The sequence below is a fragment of the Gymnodraco acuticeps genome, unplaced genomic scaffold (genome assembly GCF_902827175.1).
Source record: "Gymnodraco acuticeps unplaced genomic scaffold, fGymAcu1.1, whole genome shotgun sequence".
Taxonomy (NCBI): Eukaryota; Metazoa; Chordata; class Actinopteri; order Perciformes; family Bathydraconidae; genus Gymnodraco; species Gymnodraco acuticeps.
The window spans coordinates 247,153-273,213 of NW_022989861.1; the positions used below are offsets into that span (position 1 = coordinate 247,153).

Below are 26,061 nucleotides of genomic sequence, written 5' to 3' on the forward strand. Positions count from 1 at the left end.
AGACAATTAGCCATTTTTCAGAGACAAACATCAGTTCCTTTCCCTCTACATCCCACATATTAAAAAAAACAATGGGTTCAGGAATGTACAAGACTCACACAGCAATGCAAATGATTTTTAAAAAACACACGAAAAAGACATAAAAATGAGATGAAAGGACAAAAGAACATGATTGCAATCGCACACTTGCGGGACTTAACCAAATACATATGTGGCAGCACATGCCGTCATATGCAGCTGTAATGGCTTGACCTTTCAACTCTGTGACTAATCTCTTGTTTCTGTGGAAGCCCCAGACTATAAATCACTGTGTGCAGTCTGGGGGCCTTCCTTTAAAAGTTCAGCACCGGTTCTTGGTCTAACGACTGTGCCTGTATTGGCGTTCGGGACACACTCCTGCTGGGAGCCATTTTGGAGGAAGTGTAGGTGAGGTCACTTATTTTAAATGAGCGAGGCACAGCCGCAGGAGAACCAAACAAGAGCAGGTCTGCGTCCGGCGTGCGGGGAAATGACAGAAGGAGAAGAGAAAGCTTTCTGTCAACATTCACAGCGGGGGGGATAAGACTGTGTGGGCTTCTCCTACTCATCACTCTCATTCTGTGTCTGCCATCAGCGCTCTACAGCTTTTAATCCTGGCGTGTTGAACATGTTGAGCTCCAAAGAACATTTTTAAGGAAAGTTGGAGTGTAAACATCCTGATTCATTGTGGGATATTCAGTCGGGGATTTAGCTTTTTATCAGAGTTTACACAGGAAAAACTGAAAGGGCAAGTGACAGATTACGGAAAGATGGATTCCAAAATATACACATTTGTTCTCAAGATTACTAAAATAATAGCTTGTTTTTCAAGCTGGCATGTAGGATGGGTTACATGAGTCCTTTAAGTATTAATACTGCAAATATGTTTAAGTCTATTTTTAAATAAAATAGCATAGAGTTTAGTTTGTTATGGCACGTTCATTTGAAGAAAACTAATTGTAGGATTCGTGAAACTTACAGAGTGGTGAATTTTGTTTTAATAACAATTACGTTATTGTAGTTTATGTTTTTTTGGTATTGGTCATTTTTTGTTATTTTATAATATATTATTGTGTGATTGCAAGGGGTTGGTTTGCGTGGGTCTCATGGATATGGTCAGCGCTATGTGAGGTGTGTCTCTGTTGACAGCGATATTTCGATAGTTGTAATTATTAATACAATTCCTCTGTGCATGTTGTAATAAGTTGTAATTTTTTCATTACATTTTCACTGCATTTTTTGATGCAATTACTTTTTTTGGTTTCCTGAAGTCACTACATTAATAGTGAAAAAAACATTTAAATAAAATCTTTTTAAAACATACATATCCTTTTGGGTTGTCATTATACTATACACATTGATATATACATTAAATGTATGAATCTTTTTTGTCCACCAATTGGAGATCAAATGTATTACCTCACTTCATTCATTACGTTCATATTTTATACGAATGGATTGTAAAATCAACAATTTTCTTTTTCCGTCCCATAACGACAGAATGTGTTTATTAAAAATTGAATTTATTTGGTTTTGAATTTGTATTTATGACTGCTGTAAAGTAGGGACATTCCGAGTTGTGGCAGTTAAATGGTTTGTTATCTTTCCTCACAATAAGTGTCCGTTTCCCAGAGATGGTATGAGAGACACTGTGATAGCACTTTGGCCTGTCTTGTTTCTTTTAACGCTTACCTGGCTTACAGAGCCACGGGGAAGACCAGCTGTATCTCGCAACAGGGGTTAGTTGAGCATGCTGCCCCAAGAAAACAACACAGCATGCAGTCCCGGCACACTTTGAGACGCAGCATGCAGCGCCAAATCACACCGCGCTATTTACCTCGTTTGCACTCTGCCGATAAATCGTTTTCTTTCGCTTTAAACTACCAAAAGTATTTTCCAAAAGCCCCTGGCAGCGCCTCCAAAAGGTTTTACAGGCAGTAGACTGAGGGGGAAAAAGGAAGATGTGAAGGCCAAAGGGGGAGAAAGGAATGAACAGCAGCAGGAGGGAGATCCCATGCAGGGGGAGAGATGTATGTAGCCAATAACAGGGTCTTCCCATAGTGCACTTTGGTGACTGTGTGTGTTTCTCACCCTGTGGACAGGCTCACTCGTCTCCTCCACTACCTCCTCCGTCCTAGCAGGCGTGTTTTCCAACACCTGAACCTGGCTGTCCCCCTGCCCCCCGAAGCTCAGGATGAGGTTGACCGTGCCCCCTAAAGCGGGGCTGCCGGGCTCCTTGAGGATCACGATGGAGGATTTAGGAGACTCTGAGGAGGGGGCCTCGCCGCCCCGTGGTCCGATACTGTTCATGACCTCATACCCGTCCTCGAATTGCTTCTCCTCTTGCTGCTCAGCTTGTCTCTGCGGCAGCGAGGAGGGTGGGCCGTCTCTTGCAGCCCGTAATCTGTCTTCAATGGAGGTGACGACAGGGGACATGTGGGACTCATAGGCCTCTCGATCAGGAGCGGAACTCTATGTATGGAAACAAAAATGATTCAATATTCACATTGGTAAATAAGTACTTGTACAGTAAAAGCATTTTAGGAAATGGAACTGGAATTGTATTCCCCACTCTTTATCTGAAACCAATCAGTATATCAGTCCTTTATAGTTAAGGTTTTGTGGCTTATTATGATGATTCTTGATCATTATGATAAGAAATGTGTTTGTGGATGCCAACATCTTCAGTTCTACTTCAGGCTATAATAACATTTGCTGGGATTTTTATTAAAAATAAATACTTCTTGGTTTGAAATAGGTAATAAATATATAAATAAGTATTGACGTCATGTTATTAATACAAATATAATGATATTATGTTAATAATCTAGTGTCTCAAGTTATTTTAATTTCTTTACATTCTCACTTTTTCTCCCTCCTCCAACACCACACTCACACAGATGAGTGTCATTCATTACCCAAAACATAAAAATCATATGTTCTATAGGTATTGGAAAATATTGTTATATTGTTTGGGCCACAATAATCGTATTTGAAAATCTGCTATTAGTATAAGTGTAAAACTTGACATGGTACACATTTTTTTAGATTTTTAAGGACTTTTGCTTAATTTTTTTCCAGAGACCAATGACTGTCCCTAGAATAAATGCCTTTGTGCTTATGTACCTCTGTCAATGTAGAGCACATAGTGGCCTCAGAATAGATGTTATCCTGTGAAGGCTCATCTCTGCCCATCTTGTGAAGCCACTGTTGTTTCTGAGCCCTCCAGTGCACTGAGATCCAGCCGAGCATGCTCCTCAGCTCCTCCATGCGCTCTCTTACCTGTAAGACATTACTCAGGGTTGTAAAGGTGGACAAATACAACAGTTTATTAAAAGACCGCAGTGAGTCAGCATTCAAACTCACCATCTGCATGAGGTGGTGTCCTTTGTCTAAAAGGTTCCTCCCCGTGTCCGCCAGCTCATCAAACTCTTCAAACTTTTGCTCAATCTGCAAGTCCAGCCCAGCAGCGAGTGGCCTCTGCCCGTCTTTCCCAAGATGCAAGGCGGTATCTGAGAAAATGCACGACCTGGTGTCTTCAGTCCAAGAGCTACACAGAGGAATGGGGGGAGGGAGAAGACAAGGAGCAGAACTTTGAGAAAAGCCATACGTTCTAACAAAACATGAGATTGACCAGACTCTCCCTGATAGGACAGACATTCATCGTCTTGTGCGCTGACCTCCTTAGCACATCTTCAATTATACATTTCACCAGGGACATGCTCTTGCTTGACAACGAGAACATCCTGTCCTTCCCCTTAGGAAGACATTGTAATGTGCAGATGTTTCTCACAAAGAGGATTACGAAACAACGTCTGGCAGGAAAAAGGTCTTCACAGCATCACCCGAGCCCGCCCTGCTTACATCATGGCGAGGTAGCTCCTGAAGAAGTCCTGGAGCTGCACAAACTCCTGCAGACGGGACTGGTTCTCCGCCACACTCCTCCCCAGCTCCGTCCAGCCCTGCAGCATGGCCCGGATCTTTGCCTCCAGAACGTGCACTCTCTCCGGGCACAGCTCCTCCAAACGAGAGGTCTGGCTCTCCATCTCCTTCACCTCCTCCCTGATGACTTCATAGTCAATCTGCGGAGAATCACAATAAAAAAAAAATCTATCATCGTCCATCATCCTCGGTATCACTCAAACAGCCTGTACCAATTGTATCTCTGTGTATGACTATGACCTCATCCCCATAGTTGTATGCATATCATTCAGCGAGAGACCCATATGGTCCGCATATGGGCTCCCATGCCGTAGCAAGCTAGCAATCTTGACCATTTTTGTTCTCCTTTTGACGAGGCGGTAATTAATAGCGTTGAGGGTTCTCTGGGAGTTATGCTTCATAACATTTCTCAGCTACAGAAGGCCTCAAGAACACGGAATGGTGGATGCCTGTCTGCTGACGCCACAGTTATTTCAGTTTGGACGATTAGGTCATTTCTGCTCTTCAATGGTATCAAGTCCAGACAGCTGTGTGTGTGTGTGTGTGTGTGTGTGTGTGTGTGTGTGTGTGTAAACATAACACTGCCCAAAAATGACTCACACAGGACTGTACCAACCTCACATCTCCAACCCTGTGACCCCTCAGATGTGTAGAAACACAAACCCCGCCAGATTTACTCACAAACACACACACTTTGAAAGTTTACAGAACAATGACTCACACAAGCGTAAATAAATATCCTGTGTGAATAATAAACGTTTGCACGCTCTATGTGTATGATTGCACGGTGCAGTTTATGTAATAAATTAAATACAGCACAAAGCATGATGGGCTGCCCTCTTTTATTTTTTTAGATGTGAGAAAAATCTGGCACAACAGGAAACAGACTGTGGAACAATGTGTGCGAGAAAGAGAGGGGGGCTTCCCTTTTTTTTAAATCACACCAAGCAAAGGTCATTAATCCAAAGCCAATTGGATGGGATGCTAAATGATATTAGCTCCAGTGTTTACAGCGTCTTCCTCTCACCTCCAGGAGGTCCTGCCTCTCCTGCAGAGCCTCCAGGCCGCAGCGGTCGGGCTCACACTGGACGGCCATGTCTGTCTCCTTCTCCAGGATGTCCAGGCTCAGCTCCTTGCTGCAGCTCAAGCACTCCTCCACGTGCACCGCCAGGCTGGCGTGCTGGAGGGGAACGCAAACTCATCATGAGTACTCGTAGGATGTCATTACGCCTCGCTGTGTATTATTTGTTCTAGCCACATTGCAAGTAAATATTTAAAAGGGTGTCATGGAATCCCTTCCGGCCGTGTGTGTGCGTGTGCTATTTTGACATGTGTGCTGCTTTCTGTACCAGGAATAACTGGAATTAACACGGAAACACTCATGTGAGGGGGACTTGTGGCTCATTTAGGGCCTATTAAAGAACATAGCCACAGACAAAAGGAAACCAGATGTGACTCTATGGGTTGGCAGCTGTTTGTGACAGAAGTTGAGGGATTTAACAAAAACCTTCAGCCCACTCAGATTATTGTAATTTCACAAACATTGCAGTGAATATTAGATCTAATATAAAGTGACTCCCATCTCCTCACCTTGCTCAGCAGCTCCTGGATGGCCTGGTCGTGGCTCTGTGATCGGCCCCTCTCCCTAACGGTGTCATTGAGCATCTCTACGGCCTCTCTTAGTTCCTCCACAGGGTCTCCCATGCTTTCTATCAGGGGCTCACTCCCGCCACTGCTTTGGAGTCCCAGTAGTGTAGGAGCTGAGGAGATCTCACTGTGAAGAGGCTGTTAGATACAGAAAGAGACAGAGTTGTAATTATAAGGGTGGTTGGACATTTGTAATTGTCTTACTTTTTGTTTCTTAGTTTTGAGATATTCATTGCTCATACAACAACAAAATAATAATCTGGAGGTTTGTGGATAATGTAAGGGTGCAAAAGCATTGCAACTGAACTGTAATACTTCAAGTCACCAAAAGAAAATGTCACCTTTATGACATCTCACAGACTAACATCACATAGCAAAATCCTTACATAACAGTATCTGAACAAATCCTCAAGAATTTCTATTATGAGCTGCAATCATGACACTAGTCACTTTAGTATACTTTTCATCTAGTTAATGTGTGTCATCATGGTGTCATAGGTGCTACTGGAGAGACCTACTGTAGTGCTAACTAACACAGAAGCCCCAGTTCCTCACCTGACCGAGGCTGTAGCGACTCCCGCTGAGCTCCTGGCTCTCCTCCAGCTCCACGCGCTCCAAGAACTCCGTCAGCATCCGTGTGTCCTGCAGCTCGGAGTTCTGCTGGGTCAGGGCACTTTGGACACGATGGTACCTGAAGGACACACATAGAAACAACCAGTAGGAAGCTTTTAATGACAAGCTACACCTCCGCATACGTATATACAGTACAAGTCTGCATCCGTTGGAAGAACCACATTAAAGAGACCTCCATCAGAATACAGAGTTCATGTGCTACAGCGCTGTTTATGTTATCATATATCATGTGTCACGTAAACATTTCCTGTACTTCAGGGCATGAATGTACCTTGTCCATGCAGTTTATATTTGAGATGGTAAAGGGAGGAATTTCAAAGGGTATTTTTCCCAGAATAAATGAGCCTTAAATTGCTTGTACGCAGCATTAAATAATGACATCATCGCAAGTGTCTTACAGCTGCTTGGTGAGAGCCTCTACCTGCATCAAAGGTTCCTCAGACTGCAGTGTGTCCATCCCCCCCCCCCCCCTATCTAACACCCCCACCCTGGAAACACTTAAACTGAGCCCTTTCCATTTCTTTATGTCAACTGTGTTCTTTACAGAGTCTGAACGTGTGTTTATGGACAAAGGTACGTCCTTTAAACAGGCCAACATCATGGGGTTTTACCAAGAGTCCATGGCAACGACTTGTCTTTCCAGGGCCAACCAAAGAGAAAGGCGTCATCTTGCAACACATGCAGCGGGTGACTCTGACACACACTGACAAGCTGTGGGCTGAAGTGCATTTCGGGACTCTGGGGTAAACTCAGAGTGCTGCATGAATCACGAATGAATAAACTTGAACCTCGCAATAAATGAGTGCATGGAGAGCATTCTTTATTGGCAACCCCGAGAAAAAACATGAGATCTAATATATTTTTGTGGTTTATGGGATGAAATTGTTTATCTTAAATAAAAACCGGGGATTTTATGAATAAACTCTTCCATGACTCGGCAAGCCCAAACCTGTGACCTCTTGGAAACACTGACAACATCCTTACTGTGTTTCCTGACCACAGTGACGAGCAAAACCACCAGAGTGTGATTGTTCAGACCCATAACATGACTCTTATTTGAAGATATGACCCCTCCTTCTCCTCCTCTGACAAACTCACTCTCTTTCCACCTCCTCCATGCGTGCCGGCAGGCTCCGTGTGTGGGGGTGACTGGCGCTGTGGAGGCGCTCCACCTCCTGCCTCAGAGCTCCGAGCTCCAGGCTGCGAGCTACCACCTCTTTCTCCAGCAGACAGCTCTCCCTCTCGGCCATGCTCATTGTTTCGGGGTCACCGGCGAGAGCAGACTCCTTCATAGAGAGCTCCACGGACTCCAGCCAGGCCTCCAGGCTGCCGAGGGCCTGGAGCACTTTAACAACCTGCACAGGACACAAGCACAGAAGCTAATGATGAACATGCTATGCTGCTAAGATTTAGTGCAGAGCAAAAAAAAAACAACCAAAGGCTTTATTGTCATATGCATAGTAGCTACAGTGTAGATATGGCAATGGAAATCTTAAGTCCCAGCTGCTCCCACAATGCAACATAATATTTCTATGACATAAAACAATAAAACTAATTGAAAAACAATAAAATAGTGCAAGAATAAACAGAGTATACTATAATAGTGCAAGCTTGTGCAAGACCAATCTGTAAGTAATGCAGATGAAGTGAAATGTATACACCTACATCTTTTTAATAGAATAAAAAAAAGAACAAAATGTAAGTGTACATGGAAATGAAAACTGTTTATTGTAGTAATACATACATTGTAATGAGGTGATGTATAGTGCAGAGAAGACAATAACGGGTTTACCTAGAGTAAGTAGATCATCTTTTGTAATAAGAAACTCCAACTTTCCAACCAAGTCATCAATCTGGGCAGATTTGTAGCCTCTTTCCATCCCATCATCTAATTATATGGCAGTGCAATTTATATACCTTGGATTACCCTTCATAAATTCGGGGACTCTAGCTTGCAGACTCTTCCAATTAGGATGTTAAAGATGAAAGTAAATGAGCTTCTAACCATGAGTGGATGTAAAGGCTTTTTGCCAGTTGAAAGCTTCTCCAATGGGATCCAGGATCATCCGTCGTCACCATACATTTAAAGTAAAAGCCTCGTTGTTACTCAAGAGGAGTGCCTATTGTGTGAGATATTTGATGAACCTCACCCTGAAGCCCAGCTCCTCTGAGGCCTGCAGAAACGCGTTGTTCCTCTGGTGCCTCCTCCGCAGCTCCTCCCATAGGACCTCCAGCTGGCCCAGGAACTCCTCTATCTTGGCGCTGCCCGGGTGCTGTGCACGGACCAGCCCGCGGCCCTCCTGAGGATTGAGCGTTAAACTGATGAGAGCATGTGATGACTAAGGACTGGGATTTGGTTGTGAAATACGGACCTAATCTGCAGCTTTGGGGTTACTAAAGCCATGAGAGATGAAATGTCAGCTCATTATTTGAATAATGCCTGTCCAGGTGCCCAGTTTGCAAAATGTGGGGGGATATTTTTCATTGGCCTTCATCCAGTGCTTATGTTTTTAAGACAAACTGTGAAAAGGACTTGGCTTACCCGTTTGACAACCTCTATCCTGGCCCTGTTGGTCAGGATTTCTTGTTGCAGAGCGTGCTGACACCTCCTGGCTGCCTCCAGGCCCTCAGAGCTGGCTATTGAGCACACCTGCGTGGCCATGGACACGTTGTCTTTGAGCCAGGACAAAGTCTGAGATGGAAAGGGGAGCAAACAGGGACAGGGTTCAAGAGGAGAACAGCTTAGAGATATATTTCTAAACAAGGGTGATGACATTTAAGATTCCACAGGAAGCCAAAGCAACCAGGTGTTTTTTTTAAAATTCTGACCCAATTCTATGATTTTATCATTTACTGCTGAGGTGGCATTATGAATGTGAGACATATATTTACTCAGTCTTATTATAAATACATTAAATGTCTTGTCTTTTGTGTGAACCAAAGGAAAACAAGTTGTTATAACGGTTATAACTAGTGTACATCCTAAACAAAGGAAGGTAAACACACTTAGAATTTGTACAAATAAATACAAATAAATACAATTATTGGAAATGAGAACACAGTAGTACACATGTCAGTAAATAGCCACAGTATAACTCCTGACAACGCTGTATCATTTACAGTCATAATGTCTGTGGCCGGTTACAAGAAAAGGGTGCTTTTAAATGTTAAAAAGTAAATAATAATGTGAGGTAGAGGACACAGGATTTGGTTTTGAAAGGGGATTTTTGGTGAAAAAGGGAATTGCGGATGTGTATGGCCGAGCCGGTCAATCACCTTGTCAGCAGACACGGTGAACTTCTGGAGCTGCGAGGGGAGCTGTGGGTGGCCTCGTGTGGCGGTGGCAAGCCTGGGCTCTGCTCTGGGCTTCCTGCTGCAAAGAAAATACAGACATGTGACTCCAATTATGACTTACATAAAGACCTCTCATTATGTAAGTCACAGAGAGAGAGAGAAGCCAGGCCGAAAAGTCACCTTTCCCCCTTTAATTGATGTCGGACGATGACATCATTTGCGGAGGCAGGACCGCCTCCCGTGGGCGACGAGGTGTGGTTCCCTGATGGCTGATCCTGGCTGAGGCTGCTCGGTGTCCTCCTACCCATCCCACATTCAACAGGACTCTATGGACGAGAGTCAAAAGAAAATCCAAGAGATCAGCATCATGACATGTGAGTAATGTTTGGCTTTTTCTGTCAGCCGTCCATTGAATGAAATGTCCTCTGGAGGCATAAACATCTCAAATGGAGGATTTATAGTGCGAGGAGTCACAAGACAATGAGCCGTTGCTGTAGCTCGCTGCTAATGTGAATGCTACAATGTGGCTGGAGGTGGGACAACATGGACGTCTGCCCAGAGAGTAAAGTAAAGCCTCTCCTGTAAATGGCACAAAGCGAACTCCCTCTTAAAAAGGTTGGCTCTTGTCTGTGAAAGAACCCAGGCCAGACTAAAGACACAAGCTCCTTTTGGTTTGACAGCACCAACGTCTGAAATAAAAACACTAAAGATGGCAGTGAAAGTTTAAATATGTTATAATTGCTTTGTGAATGAACACATTAGGTCTACCGTCTAACAAGGTGGCCAACATGTGCTATAACACTCTGATGACTAAAAAGAGCCATTGCAGTTAGGAACATAACCCTTCTTTGAAATCCCCTATCCCCAGCGCTCATTAAACAGCTGCAGTGTGTTGTCGGCCTTAGATACTGATTTCCACCCAGACTGTGTTTAGAACTATGCAGTGCAGACTTTAGCAAGGTCAACGCCAGAGCTATAGAACTTGTCGATGTGTAGAAATATATTAGAAACGTCAGCAGCCATTACACCTCTTTTACAATCATGTGAGTGCTTTAAAGGTTGGCCAAAGGACTCTGCATGAGGGTTTCCAAAGAGAGCTACATATATCTGGCATATCATAAAATGGGATATTAGGGCGGGACGGCGTATCGTTTTCATTTTACATTCAAAGCCTCTATTAAGGTTTAAAATGATGATTTCGTCATACTTTTGGACCTTATCACACGCAGAAGTATTGAATTTGGCAATTTGATCCCCTTTTCTTGCTCTTTTAATGCTGCATCTATACAACAAAGGCCCCCTCTTGCACAAAAAATATCTTATAAATAAAAAAAACATAATGTTGTGTATGAAAATTGACATATAGATTGAAGCCGAATATTTTGTAATATGAGAACATGTTTCGCTTTTTGTAGATGATGACATATCTCTTTTTTTTAATGCATTTTGACCATGTACAATACTTGTTTAAAGTTTTGGTTGTTCCCATTTCATTTTAGGTATGCTGTTTGTATGGATCATTTAAAACCATATATCAGCCAACACAACTTTTAGGTTCTTTGTTAATAATGTTTTACTTGCTTTGGTTACCAAGACCGCTTGGCCTAAATATGAAACAATTAAAGCTATAAAACTAGTCGAACATTCTCTTACGCTGACATTTCCCTGTCTAACTGTATGAATAATACAGACCATGCTGTGTTAATTGTTCTTTATAACATAATGTCTTTCACATATGCCAGTAAAAGCTGACATAAGTAAGGTCTATGAACAAACAGCGTGCCAAATATGCGACTGTCAATGCAAAAAAAAAAAAATATGATTTACATGACAGCTAAAAAGCACGAAACAGCCATTAATAATAGAGTTTAATGGAGTAGCTTTAATTTATTTTCAGACTTGGCTTATAGAAGAAGTGAGTCAGGGACCTGGAGGAAAGCGTTGCCTTAAAAATGAGGCGAGAATTAAAAGGCTCTAACATCATTTACTAACATGCAAGTCATTTTATAGACCGGTCTGAGTTTCATAGAGGAACATTATCGGGCCGATTTTTGCGCTGAAACTGCAGAACTAACAAACTACTGTGATTAATTTGACAGGCGCGATAACCATCAATGACGTGTCCTCCCCCGATATTTGCTTCTGTCCTTCATCCTTCACAGAGGCTTCCACTGTAAACAACTCCTGCGGTGCACCCAACATCCCATTCTTCCATTTGAAAGAGAAATATGTCTTAAAAAAAATGATGTTTCATTATTTACTACATCATATTCAAAAGTATTCTGTGATTTTAGGCATCATCCAATCATTTGTTCTTTCAGCATACTTCTCCCTATCTTGGTACTGTTGATTCTTATCTGCTGATCTCCCCTGTGTCTTTCTACAATGTGCTACAAAGTGATGTCAGCCAAGAACTATTACTTAGCACCAAGCCCATCTGGTCCGCAGCCCCGGCATCTGGCAACAATTAGCCAGAGAAACAGACGATAGCCATGTTTACCTCCAGCAACAAGAGGCCATACTACTGCTGACACAGACATGATATATAATATGGATTATCCTGCATGTATCCATACTCGAACGGACGCCAACACTTTTACAGTAACCTTTTATCGAGTCAAATTGCACCAGCGAGGGATAGACTACGAGGGAAAAAGTGTGTATGTTAGCACGTCTGCAGATCAACTGAAAGTTCTGTCTACCACCACATATGCAAATCGCTGCAGCTGCATCTCGTACCCTTTCAAAATACTGTAATCAATTCCACACACCCAGGAGCTGGAGTTAAAGTGAAAGTATGTGATTAAATGACTTTTACTGTTCAACTGGTGGTGCAACAGTAAAACTGAGTTTGGCCTTTGGGCTCCAGGGTTCTGTTTGGAGTGTATTATTAGTCCTTCCATAAAGAGTAACAAGAGGGGCCCCCACAGACAGCAGCACATACGTAACTCCTAGCTCTGCAGTGAAAGGAATCGGGACGTTAAGAGAAACAAATGAGCCAGGCTTGCTGGCCTCATGGTTCCTGTCACAGGTGAAGGAGTGGTTGAAGCCTAAAAACATGAGCAGGGAAATAAACTGACCCTGAAACAAAGCAAGAATGGAAAGAGTGAAGTCTTCTTTCCTTGAGCATCTGGGTACTTTTTCCCGAGGCGAAACGAGGCCAGAGGCTCAGCAGGGACTTCACTTGAGCTCAAGGTCAGGAGCATTGAATTCTGGGATTCCTCTGGGCTGGGCACAAATAGCGACTGTTCATTTACTTACGGATTGTAAAGAGATGTAATGTGCCAACTTAAAAGACTACAAATAAAGATAATTATTGGTTTTAACATAGCCCACAGTTAAGTTCCTCGATACGTCCTCTTCTAAAAGACGCTAACAGTATTTCCTCTAGGTTTATGAGCAGTGGCAGGTCAATAAAGTGCTTCAAAGATGAGGAATGTTGTGTCTGAGGAATACACATGTTCTGCAGATTATACACTCACCCCAAGCTGACCCACAGGCCATCTATTAATACAACATTAGTCCAATGACTGTGTACTTTGTAAAGCCAAGATACTATTTTACCATAGAAATGCGGTTTTGGAGGGAGAGACTTATTAGCTCTGGCCCAGTGTTCAGCCATGTTGTACCGTCACAGCTTGACATTTTTCATGGCAACTTATGGTATTCTTGTGCCAGGGTAAATAACACCTCTCAAAGCTCTTCCTGTGACTGAGGTAAATGCAGTATATAGTATATACTGTATAGCACTTTTCTTTGTGTAGTTGAGCCAAGGTGTCTTTTTCCCTCATCTTATCAAGGGCTTCCTCACAACTCTTACATCATATGGTGTTATTAAGTGCAACTAACTAGCTGGGAGGATGGGAAAGCAGCGGCTGCCAAGACTACAAGCCACAGCTCTACGGACCATCTGACGACTCCAAAAGCACTGTTATTTAGGAAAAACCTGCTTAAATAGTAAATCAGGCATTTTCCAAACCAGAGAAATGCGTCACTTTGTGCAGCCACAGATGCCGTAGGACTGGAAGAGGCTGATGGCGCAGCAGTGTGGTTTCTGCAGTTATAGAGTGAAATACCGAAGCTTCTTACCACGCAGCCTTTCAGCCGATTCTGCTCCTCCTTCACCTCCTTTCCCATGAGCCTCTGCGTCTCCGTTCCCACGTTGCTCTGGGGTTCCCGGGCCGGTGTCAGGGGGTCAGCATCTTCCCTGGTGAAAGCGGAGCCGGTGGGAGAGAGCACAGTCCTGTCACTCCTGCAGGAGGAGAAGAGCGTCAGAGCCCCGCCATAAACTCCAAGTATGGCTCTGAAGCTTTCTACCAGTGTTTGTGTTATTTGGTTTGAATAGCCATGAGACGCAGCTGATAAGACGGACCAGATGATGTCATATTTGGATCTAAAGATAGCCCACCGACATGAGAGGCTCCCAGGCTGAGAAATATTTGGAAAGTGGGAGATGTTGGAGATGGATGTCAGAACTTGGGATTTTAGTCACTCCTGACTGTTTATATTATTATGAAAATATTCATTTAGTATAAATATTGCAATGCTATCCATTGGACAGTCCAACACTTTGATCCAGAACAAGATAAGAGAAAATGGCCAGATAAAATGGTTTGCATGGATATTCATGGTCCTTCAGAGCATTTTTTAAAAACGTTTTCGTTACTTTGATGACCCCCTGACCCTTTACTTTAAGAGTATAAACAGTAGTGCACAATCAGTAAACAATTTATTGTGCCTGGTTCCAATTTAAATCTGAACTTGAATGAGGTTAAGCAGATATTGGTTCTGATGGTCTAAAAAAAGTCTAATGATGTAAAAGTCTGGACTATTACTCGAGGCTATTAAAGTACCAATACATTTGTTTTACAAATGCCATAAAAATTACAAAATATTCTTGTGTGTGTGTAATATCTCAGATTCGGCAGACTACTTGAGGTGACGGCACGGTTTTAACAGAGAGAGAACCGTATTGCCAATGTGACTCAGTAAGCCAAAGCATTATTCACCTAGTACAGTAATCAAACACATGGTGCAATTCCAGCAGTGCAGAACTGAATATATTAAACTCAAACAAGTGGGTGGCGAGTGATGCTTTGTGGGTAGTTTGTCTCCAGACAGTCCGGTGCTTCACTTTGCTTATAATATTTCACTGATTCAAACCCAAATACAACAAGGCTAATCAAGAGGAAAGAAAACGTTATACAAACTTAAAATGGAAAATGTCTTCTAGGGTTTGCGTACTTTTAATGTAGGGCACAAGAAAAGCAATAACGGAGAAATAATGTTCCAGCTCAGTGGAAACCTGTGGAGGACCAATTACTGGGGGAAATGGCGCATGCACTCATGGGGCCACCAGAGTTGTGTGCTGTATCCTTGGCCTACCTGAGAACCCTCTGAAGAAGCGCCCAGCAGTCTTTCACCTCGCTCTGCTTCTGCGTGACGCCGGCAGCCAGGGCGGGGTGGAGATTAGAAACCTGGGACACGCTCACATCAAGCATCTACCACACACAGGCCTGTAGGTTAGGTAGAGAAGGCTTCTGCCACACTTCCAGGATCTGATCAGGCAGTGTTTCTTAAAAAAACACAAAAAACCTTCCTACCATGATTTGACTGGCGATGTCGCGTATTTCTCTATCTCCGACGCTGTCCAGCTCTTTGGATTCAGACGTGCTCTTCCTCTGAAAAAAGAGAATGTGAGTAAAATGTCTTATATCTCAGCGGAAAAGAAAGAATGAAACCACCAGGGAATTGTACCATGTTATTAATAGCAAGCAACGTGTCATCAGCCTGCTGGTAGAACGAGGACACCTCCAGTGCCAGCTGAAGATTCTCATGGTAGTTTTTCAGATGTGACTGGACCTTCAGCCACCTACAAAGAAAAGATCAAATCAGTCTTCTCCCTAGACTGAGGATGTTTCATGCAGCATACCAGTTCAACTCAAAGTGTACATTTTATTGATGTGTTTCCTCTTGCTGGAGATGTTTTTCCCATCCGTCTTCCCCTGTTTCTCCAGTTTTAGGGCCAAGTGGTTGATCTCCTCGTGGAGGTTTCCGTATAGCTGCTCATCCTGTAGTGAAACAGGGGAACACAATCACACTATGACCTCAGCTGTCTCTACCATACACTCTGGGAGACAATTATAGACGGCCATAGATAAATGACCTCTGCATAAATGTATTATAAACTATTAACATATGGGAAGAATGTTGTTTCGCATGTTTCATGCTCACCTGCTTTAGATCTAAGATCCTCTTGGTCAGCTGCATTTTGTCAACATGTTCCCCGAGGACATTCACCAGAGACTGCTCGTCTTCCTGCTGGCCCACATAAAAGTCAGTATTTATAGCCCCCATTTGTTCGGAACCCAACCATTATTTCTTCTCAGAGGCACCAGGATCTACCACATGACCAGGGAAGATGCTGAACAGAGCGAGCCTACAGCATTAGGTGAGAACTCGATACTAATGCACGTATGGAAGGTTGAGTGGAACTAAATGGAGAATGCAGTCTCCTGTAGGGATGGATGTTTTATAGACTAACATCCACCACTACATTCCCACAGGTCCATTATCAATCACAGGTTCCCTTGTGCCAGACATGGACATGAACAGAAAGATAAACATGAAACGCAGATTGCTTCTTGATAATGACGGGCAGATGTTTTAAACCGGTGAATAATATACACAAACAAGAAGCGTCCTCAGGATGCTGAGATAATTTCCTGTATTAGCAAGTCATTTTTTTTCTGCCAATTATCTTGACAACTGTTGATCGGAGCTGTCTGTCCACCCATTTATTTTCCTCTGGGCCAACTGTTTTTTGGTAATTATTACAATCAGAGAGCGTGATGGCTTTTATGTTTAGATAAATGGGAAAATGAGGACATTTGGGGAAATCAGGTTCATAATTATCAAAAGTAAAAAAGGGTCAGGAGGGAAATGTCTGTGAAACTCAAAAGCGAGTACATGAAAGCAAAATAACTCTTATTTTAAGTACTCATGTCACCCTGTTTCACATTAGTTTTGCATTTGAGAATGGGAACATGCAAATGAAAGTATCAGTAGAGAATGATCGCGTCATACATTCAGCTATATATGAAAAATAACTGCATTAAGTGCCTAAAAACGACCAATCGTTAAGAAATGAAACACTTGTGCAAATTTGGCTCTGGTAAGGATGAGAAAAGGGGTAAAAATAACCCTCCCCATGCGATGAAATCCACTTATTACTAGCACAAATTCAGAGAAAGATGTAATTGTGTACCTTGTCTTTGATCCACGCCTCCAGCTTGTCCACTTTCTTGTTGAACTCCTGCAGGTTCTTGGCTCCACCCAGCGCCCTCGTCTGATTTGCGGCCGTCTGCTTGAGGGTCTGCCACATGTCCCTGAGCTGGCTGAGTTGTTTCTTCACCAGGTCAGAGGTGGGGTTTAGCTTGCAGATCAGCTGCTCACCCATCTTTAAGAAACAGAAAGTTGCTGTTCATTGAAGATGTAGAGCAGAGGGAGCCGCCAGACTTGACATACAACAGTGGCGGAGCACACTACACACGTAGTTTGTCGGAGTCATTGCTTATGTGACATGCGGCTTCACAGATGTTGGAAAACTGCCATATATTTCTTGGATATACCCTTGAAAAGTCTACCGGTTCTGCTTCTACCCTTCCAGAGCTGCCTGAGTGTCAGGGGAGGTTAATTATCAGCAATGTACCATTTCCAAACGTTTTCTCCTGAGGGAGAAAGAATAAACGGGCTTGTCAGAGCCGTCTGGAACACTGAGGCTCTGATTTTCTCTCCGGCCGACTGGAAATGCCTACCATAATGTTATGTGATCTTACGGACTCTTTCAACACTATAGAAAGTGATTAATGTTTGCATTCGGAACTCTATTACCTGCTAAAAGCTTTAAATAAACATTTCATTTGTGATGTGGGTTGCTGTGCTGCTGGCTCTGGTCTCTATTTCAGTTAGAGTCCGGGCGCGTGTTCAATGTTTATCTTACCTGGTTGAGTTGTATTAGGGTGTTCTCAAAGTCTTTGAGGTCTCTGTGGAGCGTCTGCGAGGCTTCCCCCCAGTCCTGCAGGGGGCAGCGCTGAATATTACATCCATCCTTCAGGTCCCGCAGCTTGCCTTTGATCCACGCCTCTGCCTACATCACAAACAGTCACACGGTCAAAGTGTTAAGATATGCTTCAAGCTTTTTTTGGGAGTAATGACTACATGGAACAGTGTTATGTAATTAGGATTATTGCCATAACTTTGTATGTACATCTACATTTGAAGGTTAATGACATCACAGCAATGTGCAAATTACTGCAAGGCAGGATGGTTAAAACACTAATGTGCCAAATGAGTTTTGTCATTGGAAGATGACAGCATGTTCACACGGCAGAACTTGTACCCTTATGTTGTTTCCTTTTTGTGCTTTACATACAATATAATGATAACATTTCAGAAAGGTATCATAACTAGTGTAATACTTTGAAACTGACGCAATTTTAAAGTAATTTGTTATTGTATAAGATAACGTTTTTAAAGTAAAACTGTTTTAACCCTCCCGACCCTGCAATCTGCACATATGTCTGTTTATAGACCTGTTTTATGATGAGAGTGAAATCTGAGAATGTCTCACCTTTAGAAAGCTGATAGAATATAAAAATGTTGGCATAGGAGGCAATCATTATTTATGTATAGAAGTCATATTTGTTGATATATTTGTATGAATCATTTCATAACTCATATGAGGCTTATCTTCAGCCTACAGGTTGTGATATATCAGCTGTGTGACAGAGCACTGTGTGTGTTTTTCACTCAGCAAAGGTCTTGTTCTGCTTATCGGAGAGGCAAACAGGCTACATTTTCTTCCCCGAATTAGAGTAATACAGAGCCTCAGACACATCAAGCACAGCTCTTTGTTCTCTAATGTCATGTTATGCAGAGCAGAAGTTTCTCTTGGCGAGGGTCTGGGCTCCATTGCATAAGACTTTGTCTTGCAGAGTTGCCTTTTCTGGCAACATTTGTATGGAGTGAGAAGAACTGCGAACCAGGTGCCCAAAGTCAGAAAGTGTTGGAAAGTACATGTTTGCTTTCTGCTACGAGCCCAGTGTGAAAGTGAGCGACCCACCCTATAATTGATTGGATTAATAAATCAACACAGACACATTTTTAGTGAGTCATACAATTGATAAAACCTGCAGAACTTTATTTTGTGTGTTGCGATTGTGTAGACTGTCAGTTAAGCACACAAGTAAGTGATTATAACTTCAGATCAAAGCATAATTTCCCAAGGAATTTAGTACGACTGACGAATAATAGACTCTACAGTAACCTCTCTTTTGGATCAATAAAACACCACAGATGACACAGCCTCTAAACGACTGTTTGCTTGAGATTAAAATCTGATGTCCCTTCCCCCTTAAGAAAGGCAGGTCGTTAACTTTACAATCCCCCCGGTGCAGCATTTCCCCCCCGAACAGAAGGAAAAGAGCTTGACAAAACAGGCCTGCCCCTATCTCCTCACACTGGCTCTATAATGACCTCATACAGGAAGTCTGAGTCCCTTGTTTTTTCCTGTCCGCTCTCCACAACAATTGTCTGTTTATCAAAAGGTACAGTAAGGCTTTAGTGCAGCCGCTGAGAATAGACGGCTAATGCATGCAGCTCAGATTGTATCACTGCCTTTTATTTATTTGTGAAAAATCTGTGTCCACACAGGAAAAAAAAAAATCACTGCAGTCAACACAGACCAGATTTTAAAATAAACTCCATGTTTGATTACAAACTGTAAACAGAAACCACCCTTCTCTTTTTTTTACGGCCACTTTTCCTTTCTGCGAGCGTCAAAGTAACCCAATGTTGGCATCTTAACGGGAGAACGAGTGCCCACCTCTTCACACTTTATAAAAGTGTTTACCAACAAGCCTACTTTGTGGGCCCTTTTGTAACTCGGCGCTGACAAGACTGTGGGAGTGGAAGTTTCTCCACTTTCTCTATCATGGAAAGGAGACGCTGAAAGGCAAGAAGTCTTGCAGAGCGGCCTCGAAGACAGATGGTTCTCAGCGAGCGAGCGAGCACCGGGCTTCTCCATGTGGTGACCTGCTTTGCTCTCCTTAGCTCGAAACATTAGGGCCCTTTAAAAGTCTCTCCCTGGAAAACTCACTTCCACTTCCAGAGCGACATAATACTGAAATAACATATTCTCATCAGCGATAGCAGTCAACCAAATCCCTGTAAAACAGCTAAGTCCCCAGATACAAAAGACTCTGGTTATTTAAAGTACGAATAAAGTTATAATACAAAAGGCTGTTTCCACCAAATCAACAGAAATGCAAGCTCCACTTAAGAGCAAAGGGGCTGCTAAGCTTGTTAACATTAACGATGTGCCACAGAGCTGTTTTCAACACATACATACATCACATGTTTCCTTCACATCCTAAATGACTTTCTTATTACTGGGAGTAAACAGCCTATCACTTGGATGGTTGATGACAAAGCCGACTGCCGGACAAAATGTCCCTCAGCCGAACTCGCAGAAAATGTCCTTGTACACTGGGGTGGACGCAGCGATGAGATAACACAGCCAGTTGTGCTGCTTGGCTGAGTCTCTCTGGGACATAGGCGTGAAGAGATGGAGCCAAACAATGATCTCACTCCTAAATAATTGCTTCACTTGTGGCAGTTTCCCCTCCCTCTCTTCGCCTCAGCCGAACACAGCGCGTACAGTTCTCGAGACAAAATAAGAACCAGTACATATTTTGTCATGCGGGTCATACGACAGCTTCCTTTGTGATTTCATCTCAACTTGTTGCTTCTGAGATAAACCCACTGCAGCTTTTTTTCATTATGTATTTGTTAGAGGAGATGAGAGATAAGTTAAGGTTTAATTTTACCGATTAAAAAAATCTCCATGTGCAATCTATGGAGAGTGGAAAAAGCACACTCTCCTAAACATTTTATAAGTTTCCAGTTATATAAGGGAACACAAAAAAGAAGGAGGAAAGTGGAGCTTTCGACAAACTGTTGATGTTGATATTGTCAACATGTGTATGCATGCCACATTTTACCTGCAGTACTTCCTTGTGGAAAAGTGAGTAGCGCTGAGTGAAGCAGTCGCTTTGGGACGTGGGAACAGCTGCGGATGCTTCATTCTGCGTGTGTGGATGACTTTCTTTCCTTTGCGTCTCTTTGTGATGCGATTCAGGCACTGATATCTATGTAAGCAAACAAGACAGACAATAAATGGTTGAAAATATGATGGCAATTTGACTGCAACATTCATTTGAATCTACCAAACAAAACCAAAATGATGCCTGACTGATAAACTCTATAAGAAACTGGTGGATCTCTCAATGAGGGGATTTTTGTCACCATACAGAGACATTACACATTTGTGTTACCTCAAGGTCCCTCTTAACATACTGTCAACACTGCAGGACTGGCACCATTTCCCTAATTGAGCGTTCCTGCCGCTCGCCCATCAGGAAACATCTGGGCACATGAAGGAAGCAGGAACAGACAGATCCTGGGATGTCGGAATTTTTTTACTGTCAGCCTCACATGTAAACATATCACCTTTAAAAGGACTTTGGTAGATCATGTTTGCTCTTTCATTCCTGAACAGGTAAAGGCACCCCCAGCTTCTCCCATGTAATTATAACCATTTTTGGGCACTTTAATGAATAATACATTAGAGGAGGAAAAGGAAAGTATTGTTGTGGTTATACAATAATAGCTGACGTAGACTGTAGTTTTTTGTCCTAAAAGGGGAAATGAGGCCATTGCTGTGTCAGTGTGTTATTATAAGCAGCCACCATGAGGGCTTCAGCAAGCCTTTTCTTTTGTTAACATCTTCCCTGACCTCATGTTTTCCAGTGAGCCCTGCCTCTGTAACAGAGCACTTCATCCACAACACACACTGATGACTTCAACAAGAAACAGGCCAAATCCAACAGCCCATTGAGTTTAAACAATATCCTACAATATACGTATTCTGTTTTTCTCCATGAGTCTGCTTCTTTAATGCATTACAGTTAAAAAGAGGATAGGCCTACATAACAGTACGATATGTGTGTGGCGTTCAAAGACACGTTGCTTTCATCGCTCAACTGGTTTTTCACCTCTTTGTAACATTGCTCCAAATATTTAATATAATAAACTCGTTTAATATAATAAACTCGTTTAATATAATAAACTCGTTTAATTTTGGCGAACACAGCACATGACTTCACTTCCTAAACACCGCTGCTGGCTATAAAGACCACACTGTCTCACAGCAAAATATAAAACAGTGTCAATACAGTTGGTAAAATAGCACCAATATTCACAACAAAACACTGAATATCAAAAAACGTAAGCCTTAATTAATATGATACTCAAAGTTTTTTTTAAATTAAACTTACATTCGTGATATAAAAAACAATGTCCTCATTTTTGTCGTCTCAAGATAGCTACCTCATTCGTCAGTTTTAATTTAGCAGGTAACAGCAGCTAGCATCTTACCTGTTGGACGTATTTTTCTCCGTTTAGTTTCGGCTGGGTTTGTCCCGTTGCTGGCTGAAGTTCCTCACTGCTGTCTTTTCTGAGTAAAACCTAAAATAATAATCATATATAGTAATAATATCAGAATAAGCAGCTGAGAATGCAGAAAAAGAGCCGTAAATGAGTCGAACAAGCTGGACAACAAGACGGAAACTGTGGCAGGCAGAAAGGCAAACTCCAAGGCAACACGATAAACTACATAGGCTACAATTTATATCTCGATCAAATATTGGTAACAACTACAATATTTAACATTTTTCTTTGAATACATATGTCATACATTGTGTCATATTGAGAGACGTCATTAGACATTATTAAACCGTTAATTATATATGTGCAGTTAGTAGGCTACCATGATGAGATTATAAATGGTCGTATATTGCTATTGATTTACTACGCTACTTGAATTATTTGTATCTATAGGTCTGCATGTTCATGTGCTCGGTTCTCTTCTCAGTAGAACTTCAAAATCAATAAAAACAGTTGAAATACAGAAATGAACACTCGCCTATAGGCCTACTGCTAAATATTTGCACTGTAGGAAATGTTGAAAATGTGTAGAATGTCTATTTTCAATGATGAGGTTAATTTCTTCTGTAGTTTATTTGTTTTATGATATGGCCATTTAAAGTATAAATCTATCACATAAACTAAACCAACCAAAACTGCAGTTTACAAATAAAAATATAAACTCCTACATAGGCCTATCCTCTTTATTAGCTTTTAATCAAACAGCAATATTAGAAGAAATCCCACCTCTGTGGGATTTATTATTTCCTTGAGTGTTAAATTGGCATATTTGAATAAGTAAAGTGTGTCTTGTACCTTGAAGTGAGAACCAGGTTTATTCTCACAGCTCACACCCACAATCCGGGGCAGATGTGTATCTGAGGTGCTGGTGACATTGTTGTTGTTATTGTTGTTTTCGGATGTGGACCCTGTGATTGAAAGCTGTATTGGTCCCACTGAAACATTGTTCTCCGATCTTTCTCTACTTCCAGAGATCGTTATCTTCTTGATGGACCGGGAGACGGCGGAGGAAGAGGCAACGTTCTGGTTCAGATGGTCCTCAGCTGCCATATCCTCCTGGTTGTGCTTCACAGGGGCTACCTGCTTGACCATGGGTGAGACGAGACAGGGGCCGCGTGTGCAGACCTGGGATCGACTGAGGTAGAGTGAGTTCAGGTTGTGCTGTAGAGTGCAGTTATCCAAACTCTGGCTCTGCAGATAACTTTGTGTACACTCCTGGCATTTTGGCACAGCCGGGACTGACAGCCTCGTCCCAATCGTGAAGGGCTGAACCTTCCTTACTATGCTTTCAGACATTGCCAGTGTCCAGATAAGAAAACAAAAAATGCTGAAGTCCAAATGTACATTGAAAAAAGTCTGTCACATCCCTTTGTACACCACTACTCACTCACCAGCGCTGTTTGTCCAGTCTGTTCAGCAGGCAAGTGGTGAGTTGAACAGAAAGTGAAGGGAGAGCTCAGGTCTCCACCTTCTTGTGCATGTTGAGAAGGCACAACACACAGCCCAGGACGGCTTCCTTGGACTCCTGGGATCGAATACGGTCCCAGACGTGGCGCAGCGCCGTGCCAATGTGTGCAGCGCCTGTAGAGAGGGTTCTCCTGAGGAACTGTGCCACTGAGCCTGCCAGTCTGCTACTGAGGAGCCTGATAACCAGGGACCGCAGCAAGATGAAAACTGCTGGCATGCTGCCTGACAGGGCTGTGCAGAGGAAAAAAATGAAAAAAAGGAGGGGGAAAGAGGAGGGTTGGTTAAGAGTGGGGATGAAGTCACCACCTCTACACACACTCTCCCTCTTTCTCTTTCTCTCTTCTCTTTCTCTCTGTCAGGAGCGACAGAGCTGTGAGGGGGCTGTAAAGTCTGGCTGTCAAAACTTCCCCTCTGAACCCAAACAGAAATTCTGTCCAGATAAGAGGCGAGTAATGGAGTCAGAGGGAGAGACCTCTGTCAGACCTCTTCAATCACAGCTTATCCTCTATGAGGTAATATCCTAAAACTCACACACACCCACAGTGCCTCACCCTTACCTGCACCTTGAAGTGCAGAAGAACAGAATTAGCCCTGAGGTGTTTTGCTCTGAAAGTCTTTCAAAGGCAGCAGGCCTTTTTCTTTAAATCCAGGGTGAAATCTGAGGAGAGAGTAAGCTTCAGAGGCTCTTGTGATCGCTGTCTGTCCAGGAGTGAGAGTGCTTTCCCAAGCTCAGAGCCTTTCCCCATCAGCCAGGAGCAGTTGTCACACAGGTTCCAGCTGAATGGAACAGCCCCTTAAACCTCAGAGCTGCTGGCATGACAAGTGTAGGGGGGGGGGGGGGAATCATAGTCAAGCAGATGATGACCCCTACCACTCCTTGATGGTGGCTGGGGTTCAACAGAGCACATGTTGGGCTGACTGATTGGAATGCTCGGGGTGGCGTGCGTATGTCAGGGGAGCAGGGATTATTGAAGAGAGCAGACGGCAGAGAAAATATTTGGGAGTACAGCGGAGAATCTGCTTCCACTGTTGAAAGCTTTACCCAAAAATGGAAACTCTCACTCTTCACTCAGCTGCCCTCAGTCGTGACCCCAGGCCACACCTGGTCAACTCGCTTGAAGTAGCTGCTCAGCCACTAACAACGAAACCCAGTCACTATGATATTGAGGTAATGCCTTGTTTTACAACACAGTGTAACATCCTGGGCATTTAGAAATGGAAACATTAAAGAAATATATTAATTGATGTGCTCTAAAGTTACCAGTGTTCCAGCAGGACCAAAGCAGCCAGCAGTGGGACAGCAGTCACTCAGCAGGGCTCCGTATGACAGAGTTAGCCCTCGGAGTCGACACGGTTAATTATGCTTTTAAAAGAGCTCTGGTTTCATGATGAAGTCATCTTAAGGAAGAGTTTTAATGTGTTGCAGCTTGAAATCAGAGATACATTCTGCACAGGCTGGGTGGTGTTCACAGAAGGCTGGATGGGTGGAGTTCAAGGGGTTTGGCTGACTTTAAAATGCCATTTCCTCATATTGCTGGGTGAGAGGCTCTAAAAGTGTGCGATTTATGTGCGCTGCGGGCACACTGTGACTATGACACCACCACATGCCGAAATGTTGGTCGCATTCAACTGGAACATTTGGGTTATTTTTAATTTAGGATCATTAGTCAGAAAGAAATATATGGGCAGATCTTTTTGAAAATGTTAAAGCAAACCAGTCCACGGAGAGATGTTACTAAAAATTACTGCCATCCAGAGCTTAGCCTAGAAACCAATTTAAAGCAAGAAATAAAAAATACATGAACGATTTTACCCAGTTTTCCAATACATTTTCCAACCCTGACTGTGTAACCTTGACCAATGTCAGGTTAACACAAATAACTTAAACAGCTAGCCTGCCTACAAGATACATGGATGTGGTGATATAAATGTGTTTATGAGTTAGCTTTTGAGGATTTGGTAGACAAAGTTTTGTTGTGGACAGAGCTGTAAAACTGTTTCCAAACGTTGTTGCATGCTAAGCTAACAGGCTACTGTCTATATTTTAATATTTACTTAAAAGACCTTACAGTAAACAATATGATAGAACATTTTGAAATACATTTCCCAAAATATCCAACTTTCAGATGTCCTTTAAAAAGATAATACAAAGGTGGGTGTGTTATATAGCAATGTTAGATTTGCTCAAAGTTCACAAACACTATTTTGTTCACTTCATTTAAGGTCTGAGTGAAAATTGAAGGAAAACTTATGCTTGTTTTCTCACTTTGTGTAAAGCCACTGTTTTCCACCTTCTGCAAACATTTTTAAAGGATGGAGAGTTGTTCACAAATTCACTGTACTGATAAGATTTGAACCAGCTGTCCCACCTCTACCCACCAAGTCCGATAGCGCTACTGTAACACCTTCCTTATGGTGTTTACCCAGGAAGTCCCCCCTCCTCCCAACAGCTCTCAACCACGTGCGTAACAGTGCTGCCCACATCCGTTCCAA

The 26,061-nt window shown here is 42.7% G+C and overlaps 1 protein-coding gene across 8 annotated transcripts in view; it reads right to left on the reverse strand.

Moving 5' to 3' along the window:
• LOC117562926 (spectrin beta chain, non-erythrocytic 1) overlaps window positions 1–23,677 on the reverse strand; it is a 30,892-nt gene extending 7,215 nt beyond the window's left edge. For 2 of the 8 annotated variants that reach the window (XM_034241033.1, XM_034240970.1), the window contains exons 1-24: window positions 22,897–23,677; window positions 22,033–22,122; window positions 20,598–20,744; window positions 17,537–17,683; window positions 16,802–16,993; window positions 15,769–15,855; window positions 15,487–15,605; window positions 15,292–15,406; window positions 15,138–15,215; window positions 14,920–15,035; window positions 13,624–13,786; window positions 9,715–9,860; window positions 9,517–9,613; window positions 8,783–8,932; window positions 8,391–8,540; window positions 7,339–7,595; window positions 6,163–6,298; window positions 5,551–5,745; window positions 4,988–5,140; window positions 3,883–4,100; window positions 3,385–3,568; window positions 3,145–3,300; window positions 2,110–2,490; window positions 1,856–1,960 (exon numbers count right to left, since the gene is read on the reverse strand). In XM_034241033.1, coding sequence (XP_034096924.1) covers window positions 1,856–1,960; window positions 2,110–2,490; window positions 3,145–3,300; window positions 3,385–3,568; window positions 3,883–4,100; window positions 4,988–5,140; window positions 5,551–5,745; window positions 6,163–6,298; window positions 7,339–7,595; window positions 8,391–8,540; window positions 8,783–8,932; window positions 9,517–9,613; window positions 9,715–9,860; window positions 13,624–13,786; window positions 14,920–15,035; window positions 15,138–15,215; window positions 15,292–15,406; window positions 15,487–15,605; window positions 15,769–15,855; window positions 16,802–16,993; window positions 17,537–17,683; window positions 20,598–20,744; window positions 22,033–22,122; window positions 22,897–23,397 — 4,083 coding nt within the window. In that variant the 5' untranslated portion in view covers window positions 23,398–23,677. The remainder of the gene's footprint in view (window positions 1–1,855; window positions 1,961–2,109; window positions 2,491–3,144; window positions 3,301–3,384; window positions 3,569–3,882; window positions 4,101–4,987; window positions 5,141–5,550; window positions 5,746–6,162; window positions 6,299–7,338; window positions 7,596–8,390; window positions 8,541–8,782; window positions 8,933–9,516; window positions 9,614–9,714; window positions 9,861–13,623; window positions 13,787–14,919; window positions 15,036–15,137; window positions 15,216–15,291; window positions 15,407–15,486; window positions 15,606–15,768; window positions 15,856–16,801; window positions 16,994–17,536; window positions 17,684–20,597; window positions 20,745–22,032; window positions 22,123–22,896) is intronic. The other 6 variants (XM_034240980.1, XM_034241008.1, XM_034241016.1 and 3 more) reach the window with 6 other exon arrangements.
• Between the last annotated feature and the right edge of the window lie 2,384 nt (window positions 23,678–26,061).